Source organism: Hypomesus nipponensis, chromosome 6, assembly GCF_054491055.1.
Source record: "Hypomesus nipponensis isolate SF chromosome 6, ASM5449105v1, whole genome shotgun sequence".
Taxonomy (NCBI): domain Eukaryota; kingdom Metazoa; phylum Chordata; class Actinopteri; order Osmeriformes; family Osmeridae; genus Hypomesus; species Hypomesus nipponensis.
In genome coordinates this window covers 18,594,293-18,620,962 of record NC_140366.1, presented here as the reverse complement: position 1 = coordinate 18,620,962, position 26,670 = coordinate 18,594,293, and the positions used below count along the sequence as shown (strand labels likewise).

Here is a 26,670-nt window from a genome sequence, read left to right as displayed (position 1 = left end):
CCCCCCACCCCCCCCCCCCTCCTGAAACCACACCCCTCAATCTCTTAATCGCTCCCTCACATCGCCACGGGTGACACGAGAGCCGGGGTCGGCAGTGTTTTCACTGACATCATTAGTTCAGTGAACAGCATTAGCAGACGTGGCTTGCACACTAAATAAAAAAGGTAGGCTGTCTGGCGGTAATCCTAAAAAAGGAAGGAAGGAAGGAAGGGTAGGCCGAACTTGGACTGAGACTTCTGCAGGGTGAGGGAACAAGGAACCTCGCGTTCTGTGTTCATTCGGAGGAAAGTATGCTTCTCCTTCTGGTAGCTTCCGAACATCCCCTGTGGATTCCTCAGCCAGCACCCTGTGACAGCCTTTAATGACATACTTAACATTACGGAGACCAGAGCCAGTCAGCCAATCACAGACTTTTAACATACCTGAGGGGTTTAGTGTACCAGAAAATTGTATAATTGTTATGCCTGTCTTAAAGGGTCTGTTTGGGAGGCCGTCTGTGAAGTCATTCTGCAATATTAGAGAAAGTATTAGTGACCCCAACACCTTCTCCTGTAAAGCCAACTCATCCGGAAGCCACTCTGCCACGCCATGCATTTGAATACTTTATGAATACATTAGATGCAGGGATTTTAATATCTTCTTCTTTTCCACAGCTGGCTGCTTCGGCTCGATAGAGGCTGAGGCGCTGAAATGCGGGTTTATTGCATAAGCTTCTCTCTCTACTCCTCTGCCTGGTTTGTGGACCATACCACTGCTATAAACTCATCTTTTAATTACCACAGTACTTAAGTCATGGTTGAGTATCTCACACCCACTCTATTGATTGTTTTGGAGTGCACTAGATTATTTACATCTTGAAAGGTAGAGAGCCCTAGCTTGCACGAGTGTTAAATGCAATAAGAGATGAAAATCATTGTGTGGTTCGACAACACGCTACTGCTGACAATGACTACACCAGCGACGCCTGCACCTACACAGAGGGATATAAAACAACTAAAGGAATGGGTTCGGTGTGACTCAAGAAGTACCTCAGACATGCTGTATATTCCACACAGCAACAATAAAAACAAAACAAAAAAAACAACTTTATAGTACTCTCTAAAATTTGATCCTGTTGTAACCACAAGTTTGATATTTATGGCCCACTTTGTTAATGCACTTAATTTTAATAGACTTGGGCCTTTTTCAGACACCTTTTCCAGAAGTCAATGAATACATAAAGATTGGCGACAGTATGGTTCGTGGGTTGACACTAACAATGTATGACATCATCAAGATTACTTCCATTTGACATTGTGACTCACAAGAACAAAGTCCCTGTATTAGAGAGGAGAGAGAGGGAGGGAGAGAGAGAGAGAGAGAGAGAGAGAGAGAGAGAGCGAGAGAGAGAGAGAGAGAGAGGGGGAGGGAGGGAGAGAGAGACAGAGAGGGAGGGAGGGAGGGAGGGAGGGAGGGAGGGAGGGAGGGAGGGAGGGAGGGAGGGAGGGAGGGAGGGAGAGAGGGAGGGAGGGAGGGAGGGAGGGAGGGAGGGAGGGAGGGAGGGAGGGAGGGAGGGAGGGAGGGAGGGAGGGAGGGAGGGAGGGAGGGAGGGAGGGAGGGAGGGAGGGAGGGAGGGAGGGAGGGAGGGAGGGAGAGAGGGGGGAGGGGGAGGGAGGGAGAGGGAGGACAGAAAAGAGCACAAAAGAGAAACAGATAGTCTGAAAGAAAGAGAGCGAGGGAGCGAGAGAGAAAGAGAGAAAGAGACTTCCCTTCACTGTCACCTACATGTTCCCAAAGCTAACCTAACTGGCAGTTGAGTTGCCTGGACTGGTAGCAGCCTAGCCCTAGCAGTGAAGGTTATTCAATCACTCAGTAGACTGCACACTCTGAGCGGACATGAGAAAGAAGAGGACGATAGGCTGTGTGGAGGCTCAGTGAGTCAGAAAATAAAAACGGCAGACAATGATAGGCCTCTGCTTTGATGAATGCGAAGGGAACTGTCGGAATTGCCATGACAAGGTTCTGGCTTGTGGGCCTCGATACCGCTGTCCTCCCTGAGCGCCAGTAACGGAGCACACACACACACACTCACACACACAGTCCCCAGCCGATGCTGCTCACAGCTTTGTCACCACTGCTTAGAGTCTGGACGGAAGATGGTGAAATGGACCAGCGCAGACGTAAATTGTTCAGGCCATTAAGTAACGCTTTCATTTTTTTTTTTTTAGGGATCAAGGCTTCAGCTTTCATATGGATGACGTTTCTGTGAAGAGTCCTTTGTAAAAAGGAGACATTCCCAAGCCTTCACCTACAGCTAAACTCACGGCTCACTTACTCAGTCTGAAACTGATCACTTGGCAATTTTCATTCTCTTTCTACCCAGTCATTAAGCAGGTCGGGAGGATTTTAACCGCGCGTCGTGGCTGAAGCGATCACGTCTAATTCAGTCACTCTGGATCCCTCACCTCACTCTAACTCACCGCTAGTGCTTACTGAAATGAAGGCGTGTAAAAATACCCTTGAACAAGGTGTGCTTCAAAATAGAGTTAGTGAGGGACTGGTGGAGGACGGAACGTTACCTGCATAACAATGCCAGGCTGGGGGCACCTTTGGTGTGCAGGCAGCGAGGTCAAAGGGGACTCCATTTGAAAGCAATTAGCCAGGGCTGATTTTGGGGAGGTGGAGGAGGGAGGGGGGGGGGGGGGGCACGAGGATGAGCCTTTCATGTTCCATCCAGAGCCTGACAGCTCCAGTGCTGATTAATACATATCTTACCCCTCAACGCTGACAGCCCAAACCGTGCCATCAAAATGACAATTTCACATCATTATTTCCCCCGCAAAGACCTTTTAAAAACCACCCCCTCACATATTCATTTGTATTCCGTGAATCAACAGGGAGATATCAAACTCAATTTACTTTGCTTTAGAACTTTTCTGAAGTGTAACGGTCTGCGGTGGAAGTTGGCGGCTGATATATCATGCAGTGGGGGTGTGGTCGTGAAAACATCTGTACAAATTCTCTCTTCAGAGTTTAAACTGACAGTAAACCATTCCTTGGCGTGGACACGATCAGTTCCATGTCCAGGGAAGATTCTATTATTTTAGGTCGCCTGTCATCCGCACATAACATCATAAGTATAGCCTTGTTCCAAGCTGTGCAACCCAGAGCTGGAAGCCCAGAGGACGGGTCAGTGGGGGGAGATTGCATCGGACACCTTTAATATTCATGCTACACTGACGTGCACACAGTGTGCAGTGTGCATGATTGCCCTGGCATCACAGCCTGACAGGGAGTTCATTCGGCCCAGTGATGGGAGGCCCATGCTGTGAACTGTGTCATGATCTCGAAACGACATCAGCTTTCGTAACAGATGCAGAAATCACTGGTCAGCTTTGTTACATAATTGTTTAGCCAGCAGGACCCCACTTATAGGAGGAAGTACTCAACTGGTTTGTCTCAGTGACCAAATTAGGGAGCAGGGTTGGCAGGCTATCATCAGCCCTCAGAACACACCCTTCTTCCCCGGAGAGGACAGGAACCAGGGGTCTGCTAGGTATTCATACCCCCTGTGTGGGGCATGAATAGAATCATCTCACACCTCCCCTACCATCCCTCTGAGCCACATTATCACACATCGCCACTCACACACCAAATAATAGGGAACTAATGTCATCATCTTCTGCATAAAGACATTAAGAAGGGGGCTGATAAATGTCTTCTTGCGGTTCAACAATTGTGCTCTGCCTTAATATGTCGGCGCATAACTGAGATTAAGGTAATATGTTTTCAAAGGCCACGTGAGTATTTCTTCATTAAGACATTGGATCATTTAATCAGACAGGCTAATGGAATATAAGGGCAGTGTAGCCAGTAAAGGAAGGAGATAGAGCAGGTTCGGGGACGTATATGTATAAAATAAACAAAACCCAGCAAGACCCTGAACTCAACATCTGATGTTGAAGGTTTTCATTTCACACGCAAGCCTAGAAACACGATTACCCCAAAAAACATCCTGGCATTCCAGTGAGATCCATTGTTGCTCCCATCGTGGAATACAGAGCCCTACTGAATGCAATATGTCTCTCTGGCTGCCAAATTAAGAGGTTTTGTTGACTTATGTTGGCAATCAAAAAGATACCGACAACAAACAGCAGGCCGACATGTGAGAACGAAGAATGTAAAAACCGGAGGTTTCCGGAAATAACTGACAAGGTCACAAACCGAGGAGAGGCTTTGTAAATAAATTTCCATTTTGTTCAAAGGCGGCTACTTTCCATCTGAGCTCACTTCATCAGAGGAGATCCTTAAGAACTCCTTGGCTGGAACATGTACAGTCCGATATCCTCATCAACTAATTGCAGAATTTCCTGAGATCCACAGAACTCACGTCCGAGACGGCCTGATGAAGCCACAAGAATAATTCCATCCTTGTCTAAATCCTTCTCTTCTGGTTAGACGTATTATAATGATGATATCCAACTGCTGCTCAGCACACTGAATGTCACCAGGAACATGCTTTGGCACAACAGATGCAGCACAGATGACAAATGAAAGCCCTGGGAGCTGCAGTCATGTAGACGCTTGGCTTTGCCTCATCCCTGCTCCATTGACCTTTGTGGTAGGAGCAGCTGCGAGGCTTGTCTTTTCGTACATGTGAGCAGGCTAAGCAGAGCCGTGCGTCTGCATACACAGGGCCTTTATCATTTATCTTAATAAAACAAAAGGCTTGGGAGCGAAAAGGCGCAGAGTCGATTACGGCACAAACCGAAAGTAGCTTTGCGACTGTCGGTCTTTACAGGAGCTGCTAACCAGCCAGCCAAAAGTCCCGCCACCTCCCCCCCTTCCATTAAATGTCAAAGCACAGCCTCCGGGCCCTGCGCTCGCATCGAAAGCCTTGATTGGACATCTGAGCCATGCAGGGATTGAAATGTGAGATAATTCACGAAATGCAGTGTGCTGTGGACTGATGTGGCTGCTCGGGTCAGGATCCCAAGGCAATGCTATTATTTCGAGGTTTTTGGCATCATGGCCACTTATCTGTGCCTTCCCACAGTGGCAGCTCTTCCTGCCCGCGCTCTCATCTCCTTATCAGCAGTGAATAAATCTTAGGTTTGGCAGCAGGCACGAGGAATATTAAAATTTCAAATTAAACCCCCACCCGCCTACCCCCATTTTCCTGAATAAGGGGCACGCGATGATCACCAGGGGTTGGCATCATAAACATCCATTTATTATAGAAATACCTCTGTCATCACGAAGATGATCATATTAATCAGAGCTCATATGCTCTTTAATCACAATCTTGGACAGCATCCATTCCAGTGAAATCCCATCCAGAGTCCCTCTAGCCGTCTGTAAGCAGCACCAGGCGGACTGGTGCAGACGCACTCTGCTGATTGCCAGTAGATCTAGGCCAAGCTGGCAGCTCTGCTAGGCTCAGGCCCATACCTGTGGAGTACAGTCCGAATCCAGACCATCACTCCACAGCAAGAAGAATAAACTCTCAACACAGTATTGTGGATGTCTGTGGGGGGGAGGGGGGAGGGGGGGAGGGAGGGGGGGGGGAAGGGGGGAGGGGGGGGGGGAGGGGGGGGGGGGGGGGGGCTGGGACAGCGTGTGGAAAACAAATGCATCACCATTACCTCAGTGTCTGAGTACCTGAGTCTGTCAACACATCCAATATACCATCATGTGAGGCCAGAGCAGCACGTTCCACACCAGCTTGTTTGAACATCAGACCTGTGTTTTGTTATTTCATTTGGCAGGCAGACTGGAAATCATCCGGTGTGAGTGGACCACATCAGTGTGGACGTGGTCCCTTCTCGACAGATTGGCTTCACAGCAAAAGTGAAGGATGAGTGGGCCTGGTTCTGTTCCACAAACACTTGAAAACCGGTGGTGGCACAGACCAAATGAAAAGAAAAAGATAGATGGCCAGATCGAATACGCACAAGGAAAATGTAACAGAACTGTTAGTGTATAACACTGTCCTGGGGGTGCCTGCCTGGGCTGGTTGTGCGGCAGCTCTCGTGGTAGAGGTGATCTTGGTTTCAAGATCCCAGGTCAAAGTCACAGTCTGGGTTATAAGATGTGCTTCAGCTCGTTTGTGTGTGTCTGTAAACCCCAAACACATCCAATAAAAGCTAGAGAAACCACTCCACCTAGCAACACCCTACTCCGCCTCCGTTTTTTGCAACGCGGTCAATGGCACCTCCATCCCCGCCACGCAAAACAGCGTCTCGCGCCCAGGAGATAATGACCTTACATGGGAAGCTGGAACCTGTCAGAGTGGGCGGAGGGCCAACCATAACTCACGCTGCATTGACAGCCGAACGTGCCTGCCCATGCGAAAACAACATCAGGCTGGCTGGTTGAGGCCTGTCCTGGATGCAGAGAGTGCATTAGCGGAGTTACTGTGGCTGGCGATGAGGGACATAGCTGGCACGCCCACCAGGCTAGTCAGCAGCAGCCAGTAATCACGGGGAAGGCCCGTATTGCAGCAGCAGTGCCGGCCGTGATGACTAACCCTGCCCTCAGACACTCTGCTTGGGCCAGCAGTGCTGCGCCAGGGCAGACGGCTGGAGAAAGAGATTTGTGCAAAGTCTTCTTAGTCACTCTGTCTGGAGTCTTTTTGCGTCTGTCATCGCCGGTGAGCTACTCGCTCACTCATCTGTCTGATGTGGGGTTGCTTGATGTCTTCTTTGCGTTCAGTCAACAACAAAATGACAGGGCATGACGGAAACGAGACAGTGATTGGGCGTGCCTCCTGACTGGCTCACAGTGATTGGGCGTGTCTCTTTGCTGGCTCACAGTGATTGGGCGTGTCTCTTTGCTGGCTTAACATGGCACGAAACACATTCCGAAGACGTTTAGCTTGTAGTGAATATGCCATTATAGACTCACGTACTGTTGATGGTTCATCTACAATAGAAGAACGCATTGATCCTTTAAATGACGGACCACCCAGCCAAATCTAGTACTTCTGTGTTTTATTAGCCTACGGAAACAGTAACTGATTGTGATTAATGACTAGTGTGCATGCAAAGAGAAACTCAATGACTCTTTAGGGGTTCTGATATCACTGGATAAAAGATTATATCACACACTTTACAGACTATTTCAGAGTTGGTTTGCCACAACTCCTTGCTTGTACCAATCTGTTCTGATCAAAACTGTAACAATGATTTATTATAACGTGTCAGATAGAGGCTGTTTGCGGTGCTAAAACTCACTGGAGTCTTACACAGTATCCACACATGGTTGGACATTAAGCAAAACAGCATGAGAATAGCTGGAATATTCCCAGAGTCAAACAAATGCAGCTTTCTCTCTCCCCCCCCCCCCCCCCGCCCCCAGCCCCCCCACCCCCCTAGCCTCCCCAGAAGGAAGAAGTTGCTGATTTCAAATGGCTGCAGCCCTTCATGTGCTGAGTGATGTGCTACCTGCTGAAACAAAGAGCTCTCTCAGGTGTCCAGCCCAACCCAGTGCAGCGGAGTCTGCCCTGCCCTACCAAGACAAAGCCAGAGGGTCCTTTGTATGTGGCCCTCCCTCTCCAACAGGCCTGTGAAGGACCATAATCGCTGGGCATAAATCGGCTTCTCTCCCAGGCAAAGTGCCCACCACCACTGAAATATCTGCTGGGCAGAAAGGCAGGCTCTGTTTATACCTAGAAAGCAGTCCTTTCTCCTCGTCAACGGTGTTGTTTGAATGACAGCGTGGCCGTAACAGGGTGAGACTCACAGAAATGAGAGTGGGTTCTCTCATTGGTCCTTCCTCTCAGCTGGTGTAGCTGGCTAAGCTGTACTGCCCACAGCTTTGTGACCTCTGACCCAGGAGGCAGAACAGCTGTGGTGCTTAAGATTAGCTGTTTGTTGTTGAAATGTGTTTAGCACCACACCAAGAGCTTCTGGTTAAATTTACTCTGAGACTGCTTTGGATTTTTGAACGGTCAGTTTTGTGAGGGGAATACAAACAAACTATCTGTTTAAAGCTTACAGAGGGAATTAAATTATTGTTGCGAATTAAACATTCCTGGTATTAAGATCCAATCTTCATTTCATAGTGGGGAACATGAATACATTTGTGGTAGAACCTCACATTTTACCCTTACTGACTGAACACAGTGTACCTATCATTATAAATTATACCTGTAATATTATTTCATGGTAATTATACCTTGAAATTAAATTCAGCTGCCTACAGTTTTGACGATTTATCAGGTAATAAAAAAGTTAACAACTTTCTAAAGGACCTTGGCAATGAAAAATATTACTTGTAATAATTAGGATGTTAAAGTATACTGACATTATATCACTCGGGGGAACCATGATATTTGGAGAATCACCTTCTTTCTTCGGGAGTTTACTTCTTTAATATTGAAACAGTATGCAATAATACTAACCCAGTAGTGTTCTTGATGAATCTTATCAATACAATATAGAGACTTAAAACTTGTATAAACTTAAGTATAGATATAGGAGGGATTGACTAATATAACGTGAGGGACAGACAACCATTAAGGTAATTTATAAAAAATTATTTCAATTATAATTTAAAGTCAAAGCTTGTGTGACGACCTGCCCAGCAATAATCAATTTTTGGAAGTATTACTGTATCAAATCTATGATAAGAATGATAAAGAAACATTCCTTGTCATTAGAGAATCACAGACGGTACTTTGTTTAATTGCTCCATGAAGAGAATAATGAGTTTTCTTTTGGGTTCACAGCAAGACGTCCCATGTCCTTGTGGTGAGGTTACTGCAAGTTTTTGAAAATGACAAACTAAGGAAACGGTTCAATAAAACTGAACGATGAATCATCTCTCTGTGTGTGGAACGAACAGAGCCTGTGGAAAGTATTGAAATGTGAGGGTGGAATAAGAAAGGCAGTCAGGCTCTTTGAAGTCCACAGGCTGATTAAAGTTTGGAGTTCAGTCAGGCACAACTCCTTCAAAAAAAAAAAAAACTTCTGAATTGTATTTTTATTTTCTCAAATGAAAAGCAGGTATAGTGAAAATAAGGTTCTGGAAAACCTTCCTGTTAAATGAGGAGAAAAGGACGTTGCCTAACCTTTTACAATTGAAAATGTGCCCGGGTCAAATAAATTCTCTGCCTCCACACCAAACTAATCAGTAGTCAATGTCCTGAATGACTTTTCTGTTGTCTCTTAAAATGTCTGGCCTAACACAACTGCCATTAATCAAACTACACAATTAAAAAGCTGTCCCAGCATGTTCTTTGTTTATCAATCTGAATGGTCTGTCCGGTCATTTAATTCCGTATCTAACTACCTTGTTGGGCCATGCAGATCCAGTATGGATGCAGAGCCCTAGAGAGAAGCCACAATGAAAGACTGGGGGAGAGATATTCTACACCAACAGGACCACCAGCAATGAAGGAAGCACACACACACACACACACACACACACACACACAAACCTTTAAATAGACGACACATTCTCTTGACAATCACCAAAAAGGATAACAGATCCAACAAAAATTGGGCTAAGAAGGCAGCTTACGATTTGTGCATACAGAGGACTTACTGGGAGCAAGCAGCTCAATTGAGAGATCAAGTAAAACATGTTGATAAAGATAGGCCAGGTGTCACTTTTTTAAGCTTTTGTGTATTGGCCATAGGCTTAGCCATTACAGTAATTGGTGATTTTTCCATGTTAGACAGTCAGGGAGAAGCTTAACACTAAGTGGGAGGCCTGGACAATCGTTTGCTTTCAGGGTGTAGAACCCGTCCCAAAACACATCCCAATTACTCAGTTTACAATGACAGACAGCGGCTTTTACCTCTCTTTGTGTCGCACGATGTGTTTTCTTAGCTAAACCAAATCCACTTTGTCGCCAGTTAATTGGAAGATGTTGTCTTATTATCATGTAAATAACAGGAATGTTCACACAATTTAAAACAAGCTACCTTCAGTTAGCTTGAGGTAACAAACTAACTAGAACCTCAATGACAGTCTGGAAAACCTGTGTCCTCTTGTCTGAATCAAGCCCCGTTACTACATAATGCTGAAAGTCTAGCAAGCGGAACACTAGGAAGGCCAAATCTGAATAAATGTATAATAGCTTGCATTGCAAGCTTATATATCCAATGACTCCTGAATACTTGATTGAATACCTCCCAGCCTTCCTGATAATCCAGAGCCGTATCCCATAACTGAGAACTTGTCAAGTTTAGTGGTCTTTCAGCAAAGTGTAACTGTCATTTTGGCAGTATCCTACCGTAACTCACTCGTGCGACAGAGAGGATTGGGAAGAATCAATGAATTTAATTATTTTAGTCTCTGAGGATATTTGCTCTTCCAAGTTTCACTTAAATAGAATGTGTACGAATTCTCTAAGGGCACATTTCCAACAACACCACCAATACTCTAGAAAAAAATATAATTTAAAACCAAACTAAAAGTTGTAGTCGGCCCTACATAAGACACTACAAAATAACTCATTGTAGCAGAAAATAATGAACGGTGTACAACAAAAAACATAATTCATCGCTAACAGAGTCTAGTAGGCTACAACCAAATAATTAAAAGTTTCAAATTACTGCAACTACTGAAGCACAAGGTTACCCAGGCAATTAATGCTGCATGTGCCTAAAATCTACTTATTTTAGTGTCCAAGGATACTGTAAAAAGCCAAACAAGGACCACAGCAGTGACCCCCCAACCCCCTTTTTCTGAAGGGTCGCCTTGGCAGTGAGACAAGGAAGTGAGAGGTGTTTGAAGAACCATGGCCACATCTCCGTCACGCCATCCCCTGCCCAGCCCAGATGTGACGCCCATCTGCTACAGAACCTATCCCAGTGTTCTGCCCCTCTCTTCGGGGCGCAATAACATTTCACTGTTGTTTTATACCAAATCATTAAAAGCAGCCCAGCAGATGGCTGTCATATATCCCCACTGCTTTGATAAAAAGGGTGGTGGTACAGATTGGCGTATGGTAGAGAGGTGAGGAGCACAGCTGAGGACATTAGCAGGTGTGCTAGATGAAACCGAGCCATGGTCAGACCGCAAGGCTTTGAGGCGACAGCTATGATGGTCAAAAGGTCATCCATAATTACTAGCAGCCTTGTCAGGAGGGGGCTACTGCAGTTTGGGGCATTTTGGATTTTTCTTCTCCAAACTGACGTGGTCTGACTCAAGCTCATTATGATTTCCAAGTGTGATGATCTGAATAGAGGGGAGGGGGTGAAGATGGGGGTTGAAGACATAATTAGTTCCCCTCACTGCAGGAGACAGTATGCTGATGAGACAATGGAATAATGGAAAAAAAACGACCTGTCAATCTCCCCCCTATTCTTTTATCTCACAAAACACGAGTGAGCAATCCTTACAGACCTGAAAAAAAGTCTGGTACAAAAATAAAACAACAAAAAAGTTCTTCCAATTGTTTCCCCATAAGACAATTTGCAATTCTCCATAGGCATGAATTGAAAGAGAGTGTGGAAAAAAAAATCTGAAAAATAACAAGTTGTTTTCTTGCAATCATATTTCGGGTCATGTTCAACACATAATTGTCTAAATAAAATGGTATAGTAGTTGTGGTGACAAACCGAACTATGCTGCGAAAATCAAATGATTTGGGCTGCCAGTACTGTTTTTCAATGTGACAGATGGAATTTTACCTATCACACCATGGAAAAACAACGTGGTCTCTAGGCTGTCCTTCCACAGCCTGAACTAGGCAGGGAAAATACCCTCGGTTACAGAGACAAGCGATCAAGGTCTCAGAATCAGGTTTGCTTGAAGCTTTGGGAATGTTGTATTTTGGTGTCCAGCAGGAGACTTTGCCACTGTGGGGCACCTATGACATGCATCACTATTTAGGTTTTATTGCAAAAGTCCTTTAACTCCTTCGACAGGAAATGAAACACTTGAATGCTCACGCTACAACCTGCCAGGGCCCCTCCCAGCTGCGCTATGTAACATAGAGAAGCATATGTGCCATATAAACACAGCGTTTGGGAGGCACAGGTGCACGCTTCTGTGGGGTGCGGGAGGGTTTGCGAGAGAGAGACAGAGTGCGAGTGTTTTGGTGAATACTGGGCCCTTAAAAACCTTAAGGAAAGGAGCGTTTCTGTGAGCGTTAGAAAGTAGGCACCACAGCGTAACGTTGCATTCGAACATTCCAATTGGATATCTTCCGATAGCTAGCTAGCTGTCGTTTCGGAAAAATAACTTGAGCTGTGGGGACCATTGGAAATATTTGGTATAACAACGTATTTAAAGTCAGTAAAAAAAAAAAATCTCTGCATACCAGTTAGCTCTACTCACCGGTTGAGAAGCAGAATGGCTCTTCTGAAGGAAGACTGCCAGAAGGAATTCTTATATGTACCTATGTTGAAAATGGCTAAGCAGCCAATGGCTATCGCGGAGGCATACTACTATTCACTAATAAATATGTATCTCATATGGTAATCACTTTGTATTCGTATAGATAAGGGTTTCATACTTATGCAAAATCAATTTCAGAAATAAAGAGGTACACAGTAAGTGCCGCCTCATTAAATGCAAGGCACTGCATTGGCAGACCCATACCTCGCAAACAATGCAAGCATTGTCTGTGAACCTGAAACCATTATGTGCCAAGAGGCCTTTTTTTTATCAAAGCTAAATATATTTTCATTACTGTGTCTTTCTTCTCAGGCCATGCTATTATTTATCCTATTCTGCTGGACTGACGACTTCAATTAGTGCCTGCCATTCAAAGAAACTCATTAACAGGGGTCCTGCAAACTGGAAATGAAAATATATTAGACTTCCATTTTGGTCGTCAATGACATTTCTCAAGAAGACATCTGCTCTTCATCAGGACATTCATTTCGTTGAGCTCATAATCTTTCTGACAAGACACTTTCCTGTAGAACAGTATGCAGGAGTGGTAGTGAATTGAGCCTTTACAATATTCTATTTTTTCTCTCTCTAGCATAATTAGGAAAACGTTTCACAGTAGATTGAGTTGCTATGTTGCAAAGGTAAACAACAGATTGATTGGGTGAAAAAAAACTTTACCTCAAACTCAGTTTGCTGCTTCACAGGAGTCTAAATAATTAAAACGATCTCCATCTCTACTTCTGGGAGACACAGAGAAGAAGATGAAACTGAATAAGAATCAGCATACCCTTTTAACTTCAACAGATTCCCAGCTGAGCAAAAACATCGTGATCTTTAAAAAGTTGCAACTTTTCCCGTTGTTTTCACCACACGTATCAAATGACATCATTTTCTACAAATGTTAACACATAACTTCACACATTTCAAAAACACACTCGTATTTAGAGATTGACAGACAGGAGGGTCACTGATTTGTCAAACATCTAAATTAGCATGTTGTGGGTTTCACTACTTTCCAAGACAAGTCTAGAAATGTGTGTGTGTGTGTGTGTGTGCATAATCGTGTGTGTGTGAGAGAGTACACTTCCCCAAGACCGAGAATCAGACTGTCATTCTGACAGAGAGCGTGAAGCGCTTAAACTCCAGTGTTCCTAGAGAAAGACCCTTTGCCACTGTCTGTCCAACGGCTGTGCTGGGGAACAGCTCAAGGGGAAAGCAGGAACAGGGGCTTGTGTGAGAGAGGGCTCATTCAAGCACAGCAGATTCAGGGGGATTTAAAGGGCTCGTCTGCCAGCAATAAAAGACTGAAACAGGATACTTGGGGAGATTAATTACCTAGATAGGCCACGATAATGCCATTTAAATGGGAAAGTAATTAAAGTGCACCTTCCATGAAAATTATTCATTGCTGACGGATTGGGTGACAGACAAATCAGGAGACATTTACAGAGAGCTACAGGTTAAGTGTTGAGAGCTTGTGCTCTGAGACCACCACCGTTTTATTGCAGCTGTTGAATCTCACTGCTTTGCCCAGCTCTCATCAAATTACTGTGTGGAGTCTGAGAAAAAAACAAGAGAGAAAAGGCTGGACTCTCAGGTAACGTAAAACCACTGACAAATGCTACAAAGGAGGATCTGCTTAAGTAGAAAATGACACCGCCTGGCAGTGGTCAGTGGGGACTCCTTGGAATCAATCAATCCATTCTGTCTAAGGCCACCATGACAGATTGGGGTGTAAAGGGAATCCATCAATGGCATTATTGTTCCCAAAAGTGTTAATCTCACAGATGTATTTAACAGCCACTATTTTGTGATAATCAAGTGTCAATAAAGTGACCATTTAGATTACCTCTGGGTCAGAGGCTATCAGCTAGCCGGAACACGTGGAGTCAGATGGCCGAGCGGTTAGGGAATCAGGCTATTCATCAGAAGGTTGCCGGTTCAATTCCCAGGCGAGAAAAAATGGTGTTGTGTCCTTGGGCAAGGCACTTCACCCTGCAAGGCACTTCACCCTACTTGCCTCGGGGGAATGTCCCTGTACTTACTGTAAGTCGCTCTGGATAACAGCGTCTGCTAAATGACTAAATGTAAAGTAAATGTAACATTCAGAGATCTCTTTCTTCAACATTTACTGTACATAAATGCTTATTTAAGGGACGACCGAATAGCCATCAAAACAGATCCTCATCTTCTGTGTCGAAGATGACTGACAGCACAGCGTCAGGAAGGCATGCCTTCAGCAGCCAGCCAACACTGTTGAAAGGGGGATATTTGCTTCTCACGCAAAGCTAGGGCAGCGAAGCTTTTCAGATCAAAGTAAAATGCTTAGCTTACATTCATGCGTGCAAGAATGCATTTTTTCACAGAGGAAAATGGTTGCAAAGGGAATCGCCTGTTGTTCCCTTTGAATGTTTAAATAGGTTTCTACAAGAAGGGGCTCCTATCTCCTTTTAAGTACAATGACTTACACAACAATAGACCCAATGGAACACCAACAAGAGGAGCAAGATGGAGACCTCGTTTTATCTCCACTCATTGATCTGTAACTTCTGATGATAAAGTCCTTCTGAGAGACAAAACTGTGCTCTATACTTCGACAGGTTATTAACAGGTTATCAACAGGTTATCATGTCTTCCTCAGCTACTCCCAGCAGTCTTGAACTCCAAAATGGCCAAAATGCAGAACTCCATTTCTAAATGCAATTCATCAATGTTATCTATAATAGTACCTTGAACTACTATATGAATGAGTGAATATCTATATTCTAATCGAACTAACGCCTGAGGTATCAGAGGGTCTTTGAGCACAGATCAACGATTATGGAGGTAACCATTATGATGCAACCTGTTCTGTGCTCCTGGCTAACACGAACTGTCTGCATTAAAATCAATTTTCACAGTTTACCCTTCTCTCTCTCTCTCTCTCTCGCTCTCTCTCTCTCTCTCTCTCTCTCTCTCTCTCTCTCTCTCTCTCTCTCTCTCTCTCTAAAATGTAAATGGCTCTGCTTCTCCCACTGAAACAACATTCCACTATTCAGTTGCTCAACGTTCTGCGACACACACATGCTCCTATGGCTATCCCCTTAACCAATTTCAATCTTATTTCTGTTCCATTCTTCACAGTGGATTTTCTGGCCCAGAGATTTGAAAACTCTCTTGAATAAATATTAATTTTCGTTCCACGGAGCGTTCCCACTCAGTAGCACAGCGAAGAACAAAAGGCCTTGTTTACAAGCGTGCTGCATCAGAGCTAAAGCACAGCACCTTGGAGGGTGGCATTGTAGACTTGTCAACTGACAATAGAGCAGTGATTGAAACGCCCTCCCGTCTAACTTCCCAAGAAAGTCTAGCTGAACAAGAAACTCAAATCATCAAGATGACAAATTTCCCCTCACCTGCAGTGGTGAGGGGGAGGGAACAAAAAAATCAAGCAAAAAGGAACACAGTGGATTCCAACAGTTGCTATTTAAACTAATTTAAGACATAGCTGAGAAGTAATTAGGTTTCAAGGAACAATAAGCACTTAGAACCAGGTACAGACTTAGCCTTCCTCGAGACATTTCTTTTGGTATAATTGGGGGAGGGGAGGGGGGATGAATTCTTCATCAGATGGGTCACCATCTGCATCCTGCATGTTCGTCTCCCCACAGCCCCGGTTCCTAGGCACAGACTGATTATCATGCAGGAGCAGAGAGGTGCTGGGCTGGGTAGAGTCTCTCCTCTCTTTAAGGCTGTTCTGAGCTACGGTTCCTTCCTCCATCCCAGGAAAGGTTAATCAATTCTGGATGATGAGCCGTAAAGGGTTTAATAATGCAGTCATTCTTTAACGAGCGGACCTGCATACTTGCACAGGAAAGACCCATTGTTTTAGGCCACGCCAACGTTCCAATTACAAAGCACTCAAGCATTCCCTAACGGCCGGAGGAGAAAGGGACACACAGAAACCCGTGACCAATGAGAAGGGCCTTACATATCGAGGTTCTTGTCTGCCGTGCTGTGTGTGCAAAAACCTAGAACCTAGGGTTCTTTCCTGAAATGAGGTCCTCACCAACTATGTGCTATCATTTGTACCAAAGAGTAATCTCAATTATAGTGAAATTCATCAATAGTTGCTTTTTCTAGGAACGTGACAGTATGGAAGTTCAGATATCTGCAAAAAAAAAAGGAATGTAAAAAAATAAAATAAGACTGTTTAATGTTAACTTGGAGTAGCAAAGCTTTCAGCGAGACTGAAACGTTGTCTTTCCATTATCCCGGGGAACGCCTTCCTCTATTTCACAATGGCTGGCGGCTAAATATTCTGCAGGGTTAACATAGCAATTGTCTATTGTCAACATGCCCCGTGTAATTATAAGTCGCTCCGAGAGAGCATGTGTTAATTGTTTTTTTTTCCTCTCGACGTCCTTGTGTCCTTGATGAGGCCACCCTCGGCACATTCCAGCGTATGTCTCTGTCACGAAGCGTGTCATCCAACATACATCATCTCTAACAGGGTTAGCCCAGGTGTCCTCAGCTGGCTAGAAGCCTCTCTGTCCGACCTCTTGGCTCCTTTGGCAAGGTTGTCTTGATATTACTTTCTCTAAATTACTTGTTTGCTTATTGTTCTGTCTGAAGGCATGTTCTACGCTGTTCAGCAGGTTGTTAGAGGAAGCCCCAGGCAGTGTAGAACAGGAAAGGAGTCCAATCAGAACCTATAGACTCGACGTGGCTACTGGTGAACCAAAATAGCTTCCAATTATAGCATTTCCTAAACGTTCGTTCTAGATTTATTAACTAGTATAGCGACTTTCTGCTACTTTGGCCATCTCCATTTTCGTTGTTGAGCAACAGTAAAATAGCAGCAGCTATACGGACTGTTAGCTAACTCTGTTTTTATAGGTGCCCAAGTATTAAAGATTAATCTTCTTTTTTTGAGTACTTAGAAAGGACAAATCAAAAAATAGTTTTAAGGAGGGTGTCACAACAAAATATAACATCTGATGGATGACAGGCTCCCATGAGAGTGAATGACATGCACTGCTTCTCAAAGCATTATCATCATCACCAGCCAGGCAGGCTTGACTAATAATGTTTGCAGCCTTAGCTCTCAACACACACATTAAATTGATGTGTAATGTGCGAACTATAAATGTTATGGATAACATCAACCTACAATCATTAAGGCCAAGTGGCATCATTAGAGTAGTTAAAATGTGAGGCGTCCCGATATTAAACTGCACTGCATATACTCCATGAGCCACATATTATACAAAGTGCAGAAGATTATCAAACACATTATTAACATCAAACACTAAACTGTATCCTGAATTTTTTTCTCTCTCAATACTGTATATTAGGAAACATTAAAAGACCAAAGACATTTTGATGAAAATGTACACTCATAAAAGCAATTCCAACCCACACCAGCATACAGCAGTGGAATATGAAAGTTGAACAAATTTAACAAAAGTAATAAAAAAAGAGTTTATGAGCAGTAGATGAAGGGAGGGAGAGGGGGAGGGGGGGGGGGGCTCTGGCTGTATTTCCGCTGATGGCCATTTTCTAGCCAGGCGTCCAGCTTACCTGCTTGACTGGTGGCGATGCTGACCGCGGCGAAGAGACGCTGCGTACGGCTGAGGTCCGAGACGCCGTTGACCGCCTCCACCTCGAAGGTGTAGTTGGCATGTGCCAGGAGGTCCATCACTGTCACATAGGTGTCTACTAATCCTGCCTGCTGGGGCGAGAACCCCACATGGCCTCCACACGCCACGCACTCCTCCGGCTCCCAGCTGCACTGCCGGCACATAATCCTGTAGGTGACGTCGTTTCGACCCCCGGTGTCGGCTGGCGGACTCCACTCCAGGCTGACGGTGGTCTGGTTGATGTTGTAGACCAGGTTCTGTGGAGCCGAGGGAGGTCCTGTCAGGGTGGACAAGGAGGGAGCCAGAGTTAAATAACAGAGTGCCAGGGAAAGTGACAAGCCACCTTGTGTGCACTGACTGGATCTGCGGTTTCGCCGTTCTTTGGAAATGCCATGGGACGTGCCAACCCTCCGAGCCAAACACCGACACTCAATTATAATAGAAGTCAGATACTGAAAAAGTAGTTCAGGTGTGCCGTGATGGAGGCAAACCCGGGCGATGCCAAGGTCGTTATGGGCGAGTCTGCGCTGCGCAGCAATTTATGGGATCTATTAATACTGCTTCAGACATTTAAATACTTTGGACCCGTATATGGAAGACATGTTGGTTTTGTAGCAATTCATGCTGTTGTAAGTCTCCTCATTCTGAAACGGATAGAGAAAGGGTGATTTGAGACTGTCTGACAGATATAAGGTACTTGCTCTCTTACTGTCTTTTGAAAAAAATATGACTGGGCTTTTTTTCAATGAACCAAGGAGGCTGTACACATCAAGTTGATGTTTTTGAAGAAAAAAAGGTTGACTAAAGTGTCTCCCCACAGAATTTACTGGCGTGATTAAAATCAAAGTTATTGTTTTGCAATAGCTGTCATGTGCAATACCACAGAAGCTAAAACCACCACAAACCCGATGAAGTCCCAAACCTCCACAGGCAACACAAACAGCTCACTGTGAATAGCTGCTGAGTGGAACTCATCGCGTAAAGTAATGATTCATCGCATAAAATAATGATTCATAAAATTGCTACATCTATCATTCAATCGCTAGGCTCAGTTTTTCACGACCCAGATGTGTATATACTGAATGTGACACCGATTACTTGTTTTATTTCCTCCAAATGCGGAATAGATGATGGTCTCTTTATGTTGGTTTAGGGGCGCAGTTAAAACATATTTCATTCTTTCACAGAATAAACTGAGCCGTTTCATTTCCATTTCAATGTCTAGTAAACCCTGGAAAGGGACTCATAGGCTTCATTTAATTTGACACATTTGCTTACAAATAGGTCATAAATATGCATAGACCAAAAACTACAATCACAGCATTCTGACTCATTAATACAGCACTTAGTTGCTTCCCCCATTGCTCCCGTTAGGAAGAGCGGGTCAGGGGAAGGCATCCATATTCATGGTTGTCGAGGGAGATGCCGCAGAGACGTTGAGCTCTGTGAAGATGAAAGAACCACCTGTGGTAGGTGAAGAGGAGGGATGCGACTCAGCCATGTCACTGACACTCTACCCTCTCTCTTAATCCTCTCCAGGGACAAAGAAACACACACACACTCCTCTTCAAGGGGTGCTTTGCCTGCTTCGCCATGGCCACGGTTACCAATGATAATATCTCATATTGCTCTGCCACTCTCATTTGGGTCTCAGGTGTCAGAGATCAAGGTAGTGATTTCTTGGATATGAGCAGCAGGAGGTAATGACATTAGAATGAAACCTGGATAGATGTGGCCTGTGTCAATGTCCTGTTTTTTCCTCTATTTTGGAGATTAGCTACAGTATACTGTGGCTTTCCTCTCCTAGTCCTCCCGCAATACACTTTATTTGCTGTTCCACTGCCTGTCTTTTTGCACGAGGAAGAGTCTCTAACTCTGTGCTGGTGGATCCGCAGTTCTAAACCCCCTCACACACACACACACACACACACCTGCAGCTCACAGACGCGACACAACCTCAGCCACATCGTCTGTCTGCTGAACCTCGTAGCTCCAGGGCTTGTTGCTCTCTCTCTTTCTGTCTCTCACTCTCCCTCTCTCGTTCTGTCTTATCTCTTCGTGTTTTCCCCTCTCACCCCTCTTCCCAGTGAAGTTTCATTTCACGGATTAGCCTTCCATAGCCCTCACAGTCTGAAACGTCTCAATCACATACTTGCTTCTCTCCAACACTGCATCGGGCTGTGTGGGTGTGGGTGTGGGTATGTGTGTCCTTTCACATCCTTTGCATGCTGTAATACAGCTCACTTTCCAGACACTGAGTGAACCTGTGATTTCCGTGCTGTATGACTGTCCCTGACAGCACATTCACACTCCTCTTTGCCACCACATCACCCATACAGGCCAAAAGATCGCTTCTGAATCAAACAGATTTACCAATTACTTCATATTAAAAGGGCCACGTCTAACTCTTTAGTTTGAGGGCCAGACTTCTATTTAGGTCATTCTGCTGAGCCTGTCTCTAAGACCTGAGTAAATCCGCTCTTAGGAGAGAAGAATCCAGCCCTTATCTGCTCTGAGAGGTGCTCTAGGCTGTTCCAGCCTTACATGGCCTATTAGAAGTCTGCTCACTAATTGGAGGACTGGGAGGAAAGGGCTGGCTGGGGTGACTGGTATTCAAATCACCCATGAGGTAATCCCTAATCTACAAACGTGTGGTATGACCCTTAACCCCACCCTTCCATTCTGGATGCCGCAAAAACCTGTAGGAGTCAAGCCATGCGGAAGGAGATGGGGGGAGTGAAGGGGTGGCAGGGTTGGGGCAGCCAGGGGAGGGGGGAGTGGAGGGTCAACAGGGTTGGGGCAGCCAGGGGAGGGGGTTGTGATAGGAGAAGGGCCTCCTGCGTTCCTCTGCACCCCGGACGTCCCCTAGCAACTACGGGCAGCATGGACACTTCGAGGGATGTCAACTTGTTGAGGTGGCAGATTTGAGCAGACCGGGGGAGGGGGGCGGGGGGCTAGGAGAGGGGGGGCAGGAGAGGGGGGGCTAGGAGTGGGGGTGCTCACAACTGCCCTTTTCAGACCCTGCTAGCGCCAGCACTGCTCACAGCTGTCGCATGATTGATGCCCACTCCCGGACCTGTCAGCGTCTCTCGTCTTCTCTCCGCTTCTGGAAAAGTGCTCCCAGCCCTCCCCACATACCTCATTATCTCACGGGTTTGCATAAGAAAGGAGAGAGCAAATATTGTATACAACATGAAAAACCTATCTTCCTCCTCGACATGCCATATGTGCAACAATGCATCTGCTAACATCTCCCTTGGTTTTCAATCAGCACTCGTACGCTACGTACCTCCGTTATAATGTCCACATTACATCTTTATCTCTTTTCTCTCCCCAATCGGAGGCTGAGAGGAGTAATCCCTGCTGCAGCAGAGATCTGTCTCACTGTTTGTCTAAGGACTAAAATATGGGAGCTTTACAAACCCCATTAAAAAATGTGCCAATCAAACTATTTGCTCAAACAGCATAAATTCACTTTCAATTGCTATACAGTTCCAGTCCAATTCAGCCCCCCCACTAAGAAAAATCGAATGACCATTTGTCACAACAACTTAGTCCAATATGTAGGCAATGTTGTAGATTGTTGATGACAGTCTGATATCAGTAATCGTGAGCAGGAAACAAATGCAACCAAATACCAGTGGAACTGCAACCACACTGATTATGTAACATAACTCGTAGCCACGAGGGGCCCTGGGGGGGGCTATGTCTGATTGCTTCAAATGTGGAATTGTTGATTGATTTAGTCATTCTTTTAGCGACCCCTTCATTTTAAGATGGGACCCCCAAATATTCAAGTTCTGGCTACGCTACTGAGAGAAAGTAACAAAAAGTAAATGTTTGGTTCTCCTTCTACAGGAGAACTCCTGTGTTTTGCCCTTGGTCAATGTTACAAGCAATTGTAGAGCAATAAAGAGAGTGTTTTCATCTCCAGACAGTAAAACTACCTCCAGGCTGAAAAGGACAGACTTATGGATTCGTCTTTCATGAAATGATCTGAGTGGTTTTACAGTGATCGTGGGAATGTTAGTTTCCCTCCGGTTGCTGACTTTGGGTGGCGAGTGTGCGGAGAGACAATGTGTTCTGTCCTTGTTTGACTTGTAATGAAGATTAGACAGAGACATTTAGGCACAAGTTCAACCACGAGACCGCAAGACGTCTTAAGCGAACGATAAGGTAATTTACTCCTGATAAATCAGCCTGTCAGACAGTAACCGTTTCTCCAGATCCTTTATTAGCAGAGTCCTTGCTTGCACCAGCCTCCAAAGCTGTTACTTTAGCTTAAGTCTAATTTCTTTGTCCTAGTGTCCTCTCTCTCTACCTCCCCCCCTCTCACTGTCTTTATACCCCACTCTCTCTTTCTCGCTCTCTCTTTGTCTCTCTTTCCTTCTCTCTCAGTCTTTGTGGAGCTTGGTTGCTGCCATAGCTAAAGTGGGGGCAGTGCTAAAAACAGCCGGTGGCGATCCCGAATGAACCTGTTTGGAAACAGATTTAAGAGCAAATGAGCCCCGCCTTCTAAAACGGATTCCCCGGCCAGTGTAAACAAGTCATCAATGCATGTCACATAATTGCAACATTGGCCAGGACACATGAAGACGGAGGGTGCTGCCTGGTTTGTCGCTGACTGTAATTGCAATCTTTGAGACAGGAAATGGCAAATTGCTCCTCTGATCATTAGCTACCAGCGTAGCTGTAGAGAAACGTACACACGCAGACAGACACACAGGCACACACAAACATAATTATAAAGACTTATTGTGAAGCTGGGCAGCAGCATGGCTCTGGAGCGGAAGAGGAACAGATCTCCAGGACGAACACTCTTTTGTGTGTGTGTGTATGAGTGAGTGAGAGTGTGTGTGTGTGTGTGTGTGTGTGTGGCGGGGTGGGGTACAGGCTACAGAAGGCCACCGTACTTACGGGTACATGCTACAGACGGAGGGTCAATGGGAGCCCGGTAGTATCCGTCTTCACAGTCGCAGCGCCCGGATCCCTCCCGGTCGTTGAAGCTGTGTGCTGGGCAGCGGGAGCACTGCAGGTCCTGGGACGACGACTTGTAGAACCCACGGCCACAGGCTAGGGTCAGAGAGAGAGGGAGAGATAGATAGATAGAGAGAGAGAGAGAGAGAGAGAGAGAGAGAGAGAAGGAGAGGGGGAGAGAGAGAGAGAGAGAGAGAGGGGGGAGAGAGAAGGAGAGGGGGAGAGAGAGAGAGAGAGAGAGAGAGAGAGAGAGAGAGAGAGAGAACGAGAGAGAGAGAAGGAGAGGGGGAGAGAGAAAGAAGAGAGAGAACAAGAGGTTATGGTTCACACTTGAATTCTCATTATAAAAGAGGGCATGATAAAACAAACCATTACACTTGTGTTCCTGTGTGAGGACGATGTGGAACAGCCCATCCCTTAGGCTTCATCACCAGGCTTTACTGAGACGCTTAAAACAAATCACTAATGTCGTGCCAAAGCATTCACAGAGGTAAAAAACCTGCGGCTTATTAACTAGGGATTAGAAGCTGGGCTGTATTGAAAACTGTTGAGTCCCACGATTGGTAGATGAGTGATTTTATTTTTAAATAAAAAGTGTCTTCAGGGAAATGTCCTAAAAAAGGCGCACTGTGCTAAGTGTTAAGATAACAAAAATAATACAGACAAGGTTTGAGAAATCGAAATGAAAATGTTCACCTTCTATTTGAAGAAAAACTAAATGTCATATGTTATATAAATGCATATCTTTGCACATATTCAAGGGGAAAAGAGGGTAAACTTATTTTTTTTTAATGCATCAATAACAATTTGGTGTATTAAATGTGTTCATATCAGGAACTACAATAATGTAGGATTTCTTTCTCAAACAAAACTCCATGTTAGAAAGTTAAGAAAATGCACAAGCTTCCATCCAGCAATAATCAAGACAATGTTAATCTGAGACAAATTCCACTGTAACAAATAGGCCAATTCATAGGAGGGGCTTTGTGAATCACATGCGTTATCCAAATTCACTTTTCAGCATTAATGAATAGGGAAATGTCTATTTTGGGTAAGGCTTTTTTTTCATCGCAACACTTCAAGTCAGATAATCCACAGGGCCCTGGTGTTTGTGGAAATCCAAGCTTAGCTGATAGAAAAACTGCAATCTAGGCCACATGATTCCTTATCCAATCTGCATGGAATCTATACTTCTGTGAAAAGCTCTGCATAAAAGCTATCAAATTATATATATTTTTAAATGCATTTTCACGAGCCATTGCGGAAATGGGCAAGGACCCTCTACCTGATCTGAGTAACACAATATTTTTAAGGGGTAAAAAATATTTGGCTATACTTCTGTGACAGGTCTTGAAAGGGAGAAAAAAGGTTTCCTCATTTTAACACCTTCCTCGGTGAGAGGAGGAGGTTGTGGGGAGAGGGTATCCCCATTTCAGCAACATGAAAGCCTTGTCACTCTCTATTTATCTCACTGCTCCAGTCTGGGGAAACAAGACCTTTTTTTACTGGGAATGAAAATACACGATTTTATCTCTAATATTTCTTTACCTTTAGAGCCAGTAATTGAAAACAGGATTTTACACCAGTGAGAGGTACTCTGTTATGGCTAGGGGTCGTGTTATGTTGCCTTGCAAAACAAAACAACATGCTCCTGGCAAACTCACTAATCACATCTAGGCCATTCTAATTGCTTTGATCCCCTGGTAACATTAGACTTTTGGTCGACTGTACGCACACTGTACCCCAAGTACATCTCCATCTCTGATATCATGATGTAAATGATTCCAGAGATGGCAAAAGTACACACATCCTTCAGTCAAGTATAAGTACAAATACTCATGTAAAAAAAGTACTGAATACACTTTTTTACTCAAGACAAAGTAAATAAGTGTGGGCTTTGATATATACTTAAGTAAAAGGTGACCATTATTACTACCTGTTGGACCTCACATCATGCCTTTTGAAACTTTTTGTTCACACACACACCCACACACACACCCACACCCACACCCACACCCACACACACACACACACACACACACACACACACACACACCCACACACCCACACACACACCCACACACAGTGAAAGGAGAAGAAAGGAGAACCAAGGAGCCTAAAACAGAGCAGATTAAAGCAGAGCAGAGCACAATAGAGTACAGTAAAGTTTAGTAGTCTTCATCAAGTACGTACTCATCAATTATGCAGTTTTTTACAAACTTTTTTTAAACTTGTAGAAATATTTATTTCAACCTGTAGAAACCTTTTTTTTTAAACTTTTTTGGAAAATATTTTTCTGACCTTTCTATACTTATTTTGTCCAATAACAATAGTGAAGTAAAGTACTGATACCAGAAAAATCGACTAAAGTACAGTAACAACGTATTTGTGAATAATTCACACCAGAGGTCTGCATTGCTGATCTAGAGAGACCCTCTGCTGCAAGTTAAAGATAGGCCAGGCAGGCACGCCGTCTGATAGGTTTGTTCGTCCCTCCATGCATGGCTGTTTGAACATTCTGATAAGCCAGCATGTCTGTTTGCCTATGGGTTTGGAGAAGCGCATCCGCTGGGTGGCCAGCATGTGGAAGGGAGAAGCCCAGCTGGGCCCAGGGTTCGCTCACACTGCGCCAGCCTCTCTGCCAGCTCATAGGCTCACCAGAACCACAGCGCTAGCAGCCCCGGCTTAGCCCCAGCACAGGCACTGAAAACGGGAGGGCTTTCAAATGGCCAAAGCTACTCTTAGTGATAGCGTCAATGCAAACATCGTTTGTCTCCACCACAGTTTAGTTGTTTTTTTTGTTTGTTCGTTTTTTTGTGTGACTGCTCTGTGTTTATCAATGTGTCTGACCAACTTTGGCATCCGGAATCGTTTACAGAACCAACAAGGCGGCAAATTAGGCCCCAGAATCGAACAGCTGTATGAAATGGCTAGCTAACCATTTCTGAATTTCCACCCTCCTCCCCCGTCTCCGCCACTCGCTCTGCACTGACTGACGTGCACAAACACAGACATCCAAGAACTGCATTCCTGCCCGAACAGCACAGACGCTGTCGGTCATTTTCCCGTTGCACAACAAACTGAAATACACTGCTACTCTGACACATTATGATGCAAAGCTGCGTGATAGTGAACGATATTTTCTTTTTCTTTCTTTTCTCCCTGAAGCAACACCTTGCTCATGAGAAAAATTCCGATGTACAATTATACTGGGTTGAATCCCAGCTTGATGTCAGAGCCAACAAGCCGTGCCTCTTACCGACTACTTGACTCAGTGTTCCACTGACACCATGACACTGCATGCATCTTTCTGTCCACAGGCTGACCGCAATGTCGAGTGACTAACTTCAAATTAAACTCTAAAGAGGGAGTACCAGTAAATGCCTGTTTTTGTGATAGCAACAACCAGATAAAGGAAACTTAATGGGCTGTGGTTGTTGAAACAGGCGTGTTAAAACAGAAAGGCAGACAACAGCAGCCTCATTTAACCAACTGCGAAACGAGCGCGTCCTTAGGGAGCAGGGCTGAAGCTAGGCGGAGAAGACTGAGGAAACACAAGGCTGGCATTCCACAGGGCTCCTTAGAAGGCAACGGAGCCAGCATCTGTAATTTCCCTTCCAGTGGTCAAGCGCTCTCATTTAGCCATGGGGGAAAAAAAACAGGCGGCTGTCAGCGTTTATATATTGTGTCGATGCAAGAGAAGGAAAGCCCTGAGGACCTGAGAGGACCAGTAGAGGAC

The 26,670-nt window shown here is 44.9% G+C and overlaps 1 protein-coding gene across 3 annotated transcripts in view; it reads right to left on the bottom strand.

Annotated features, from left to right (window-relative positions):
* The window catches only part of epha7 (eph receptor A7), a 56,050-nt gene that overhangs the window by 16,558 nt on the left and 12,822 nt on the right, over positions 1-26,670 (bottom strand). For all 3 annotated transcript variants that reach the window (XM_084699345.1, XM_084699343.1, XM_084699344.1), the window contains exons 4-5: positions 22,872-23,027; positions 17,896-18,231 (exon numbers count right to left, since the gene is read on the bottom strand). In XM_084699345.1, coding sequence (XP_084555471.1) covers positions 17,896-18,231; positions 22,872-23,027 — 492 coding nt within the window. The remainder of the gene's footprint in view (positions 1-17,895; positions 18,232-22,871; positions 23,028-26,670) is intronic.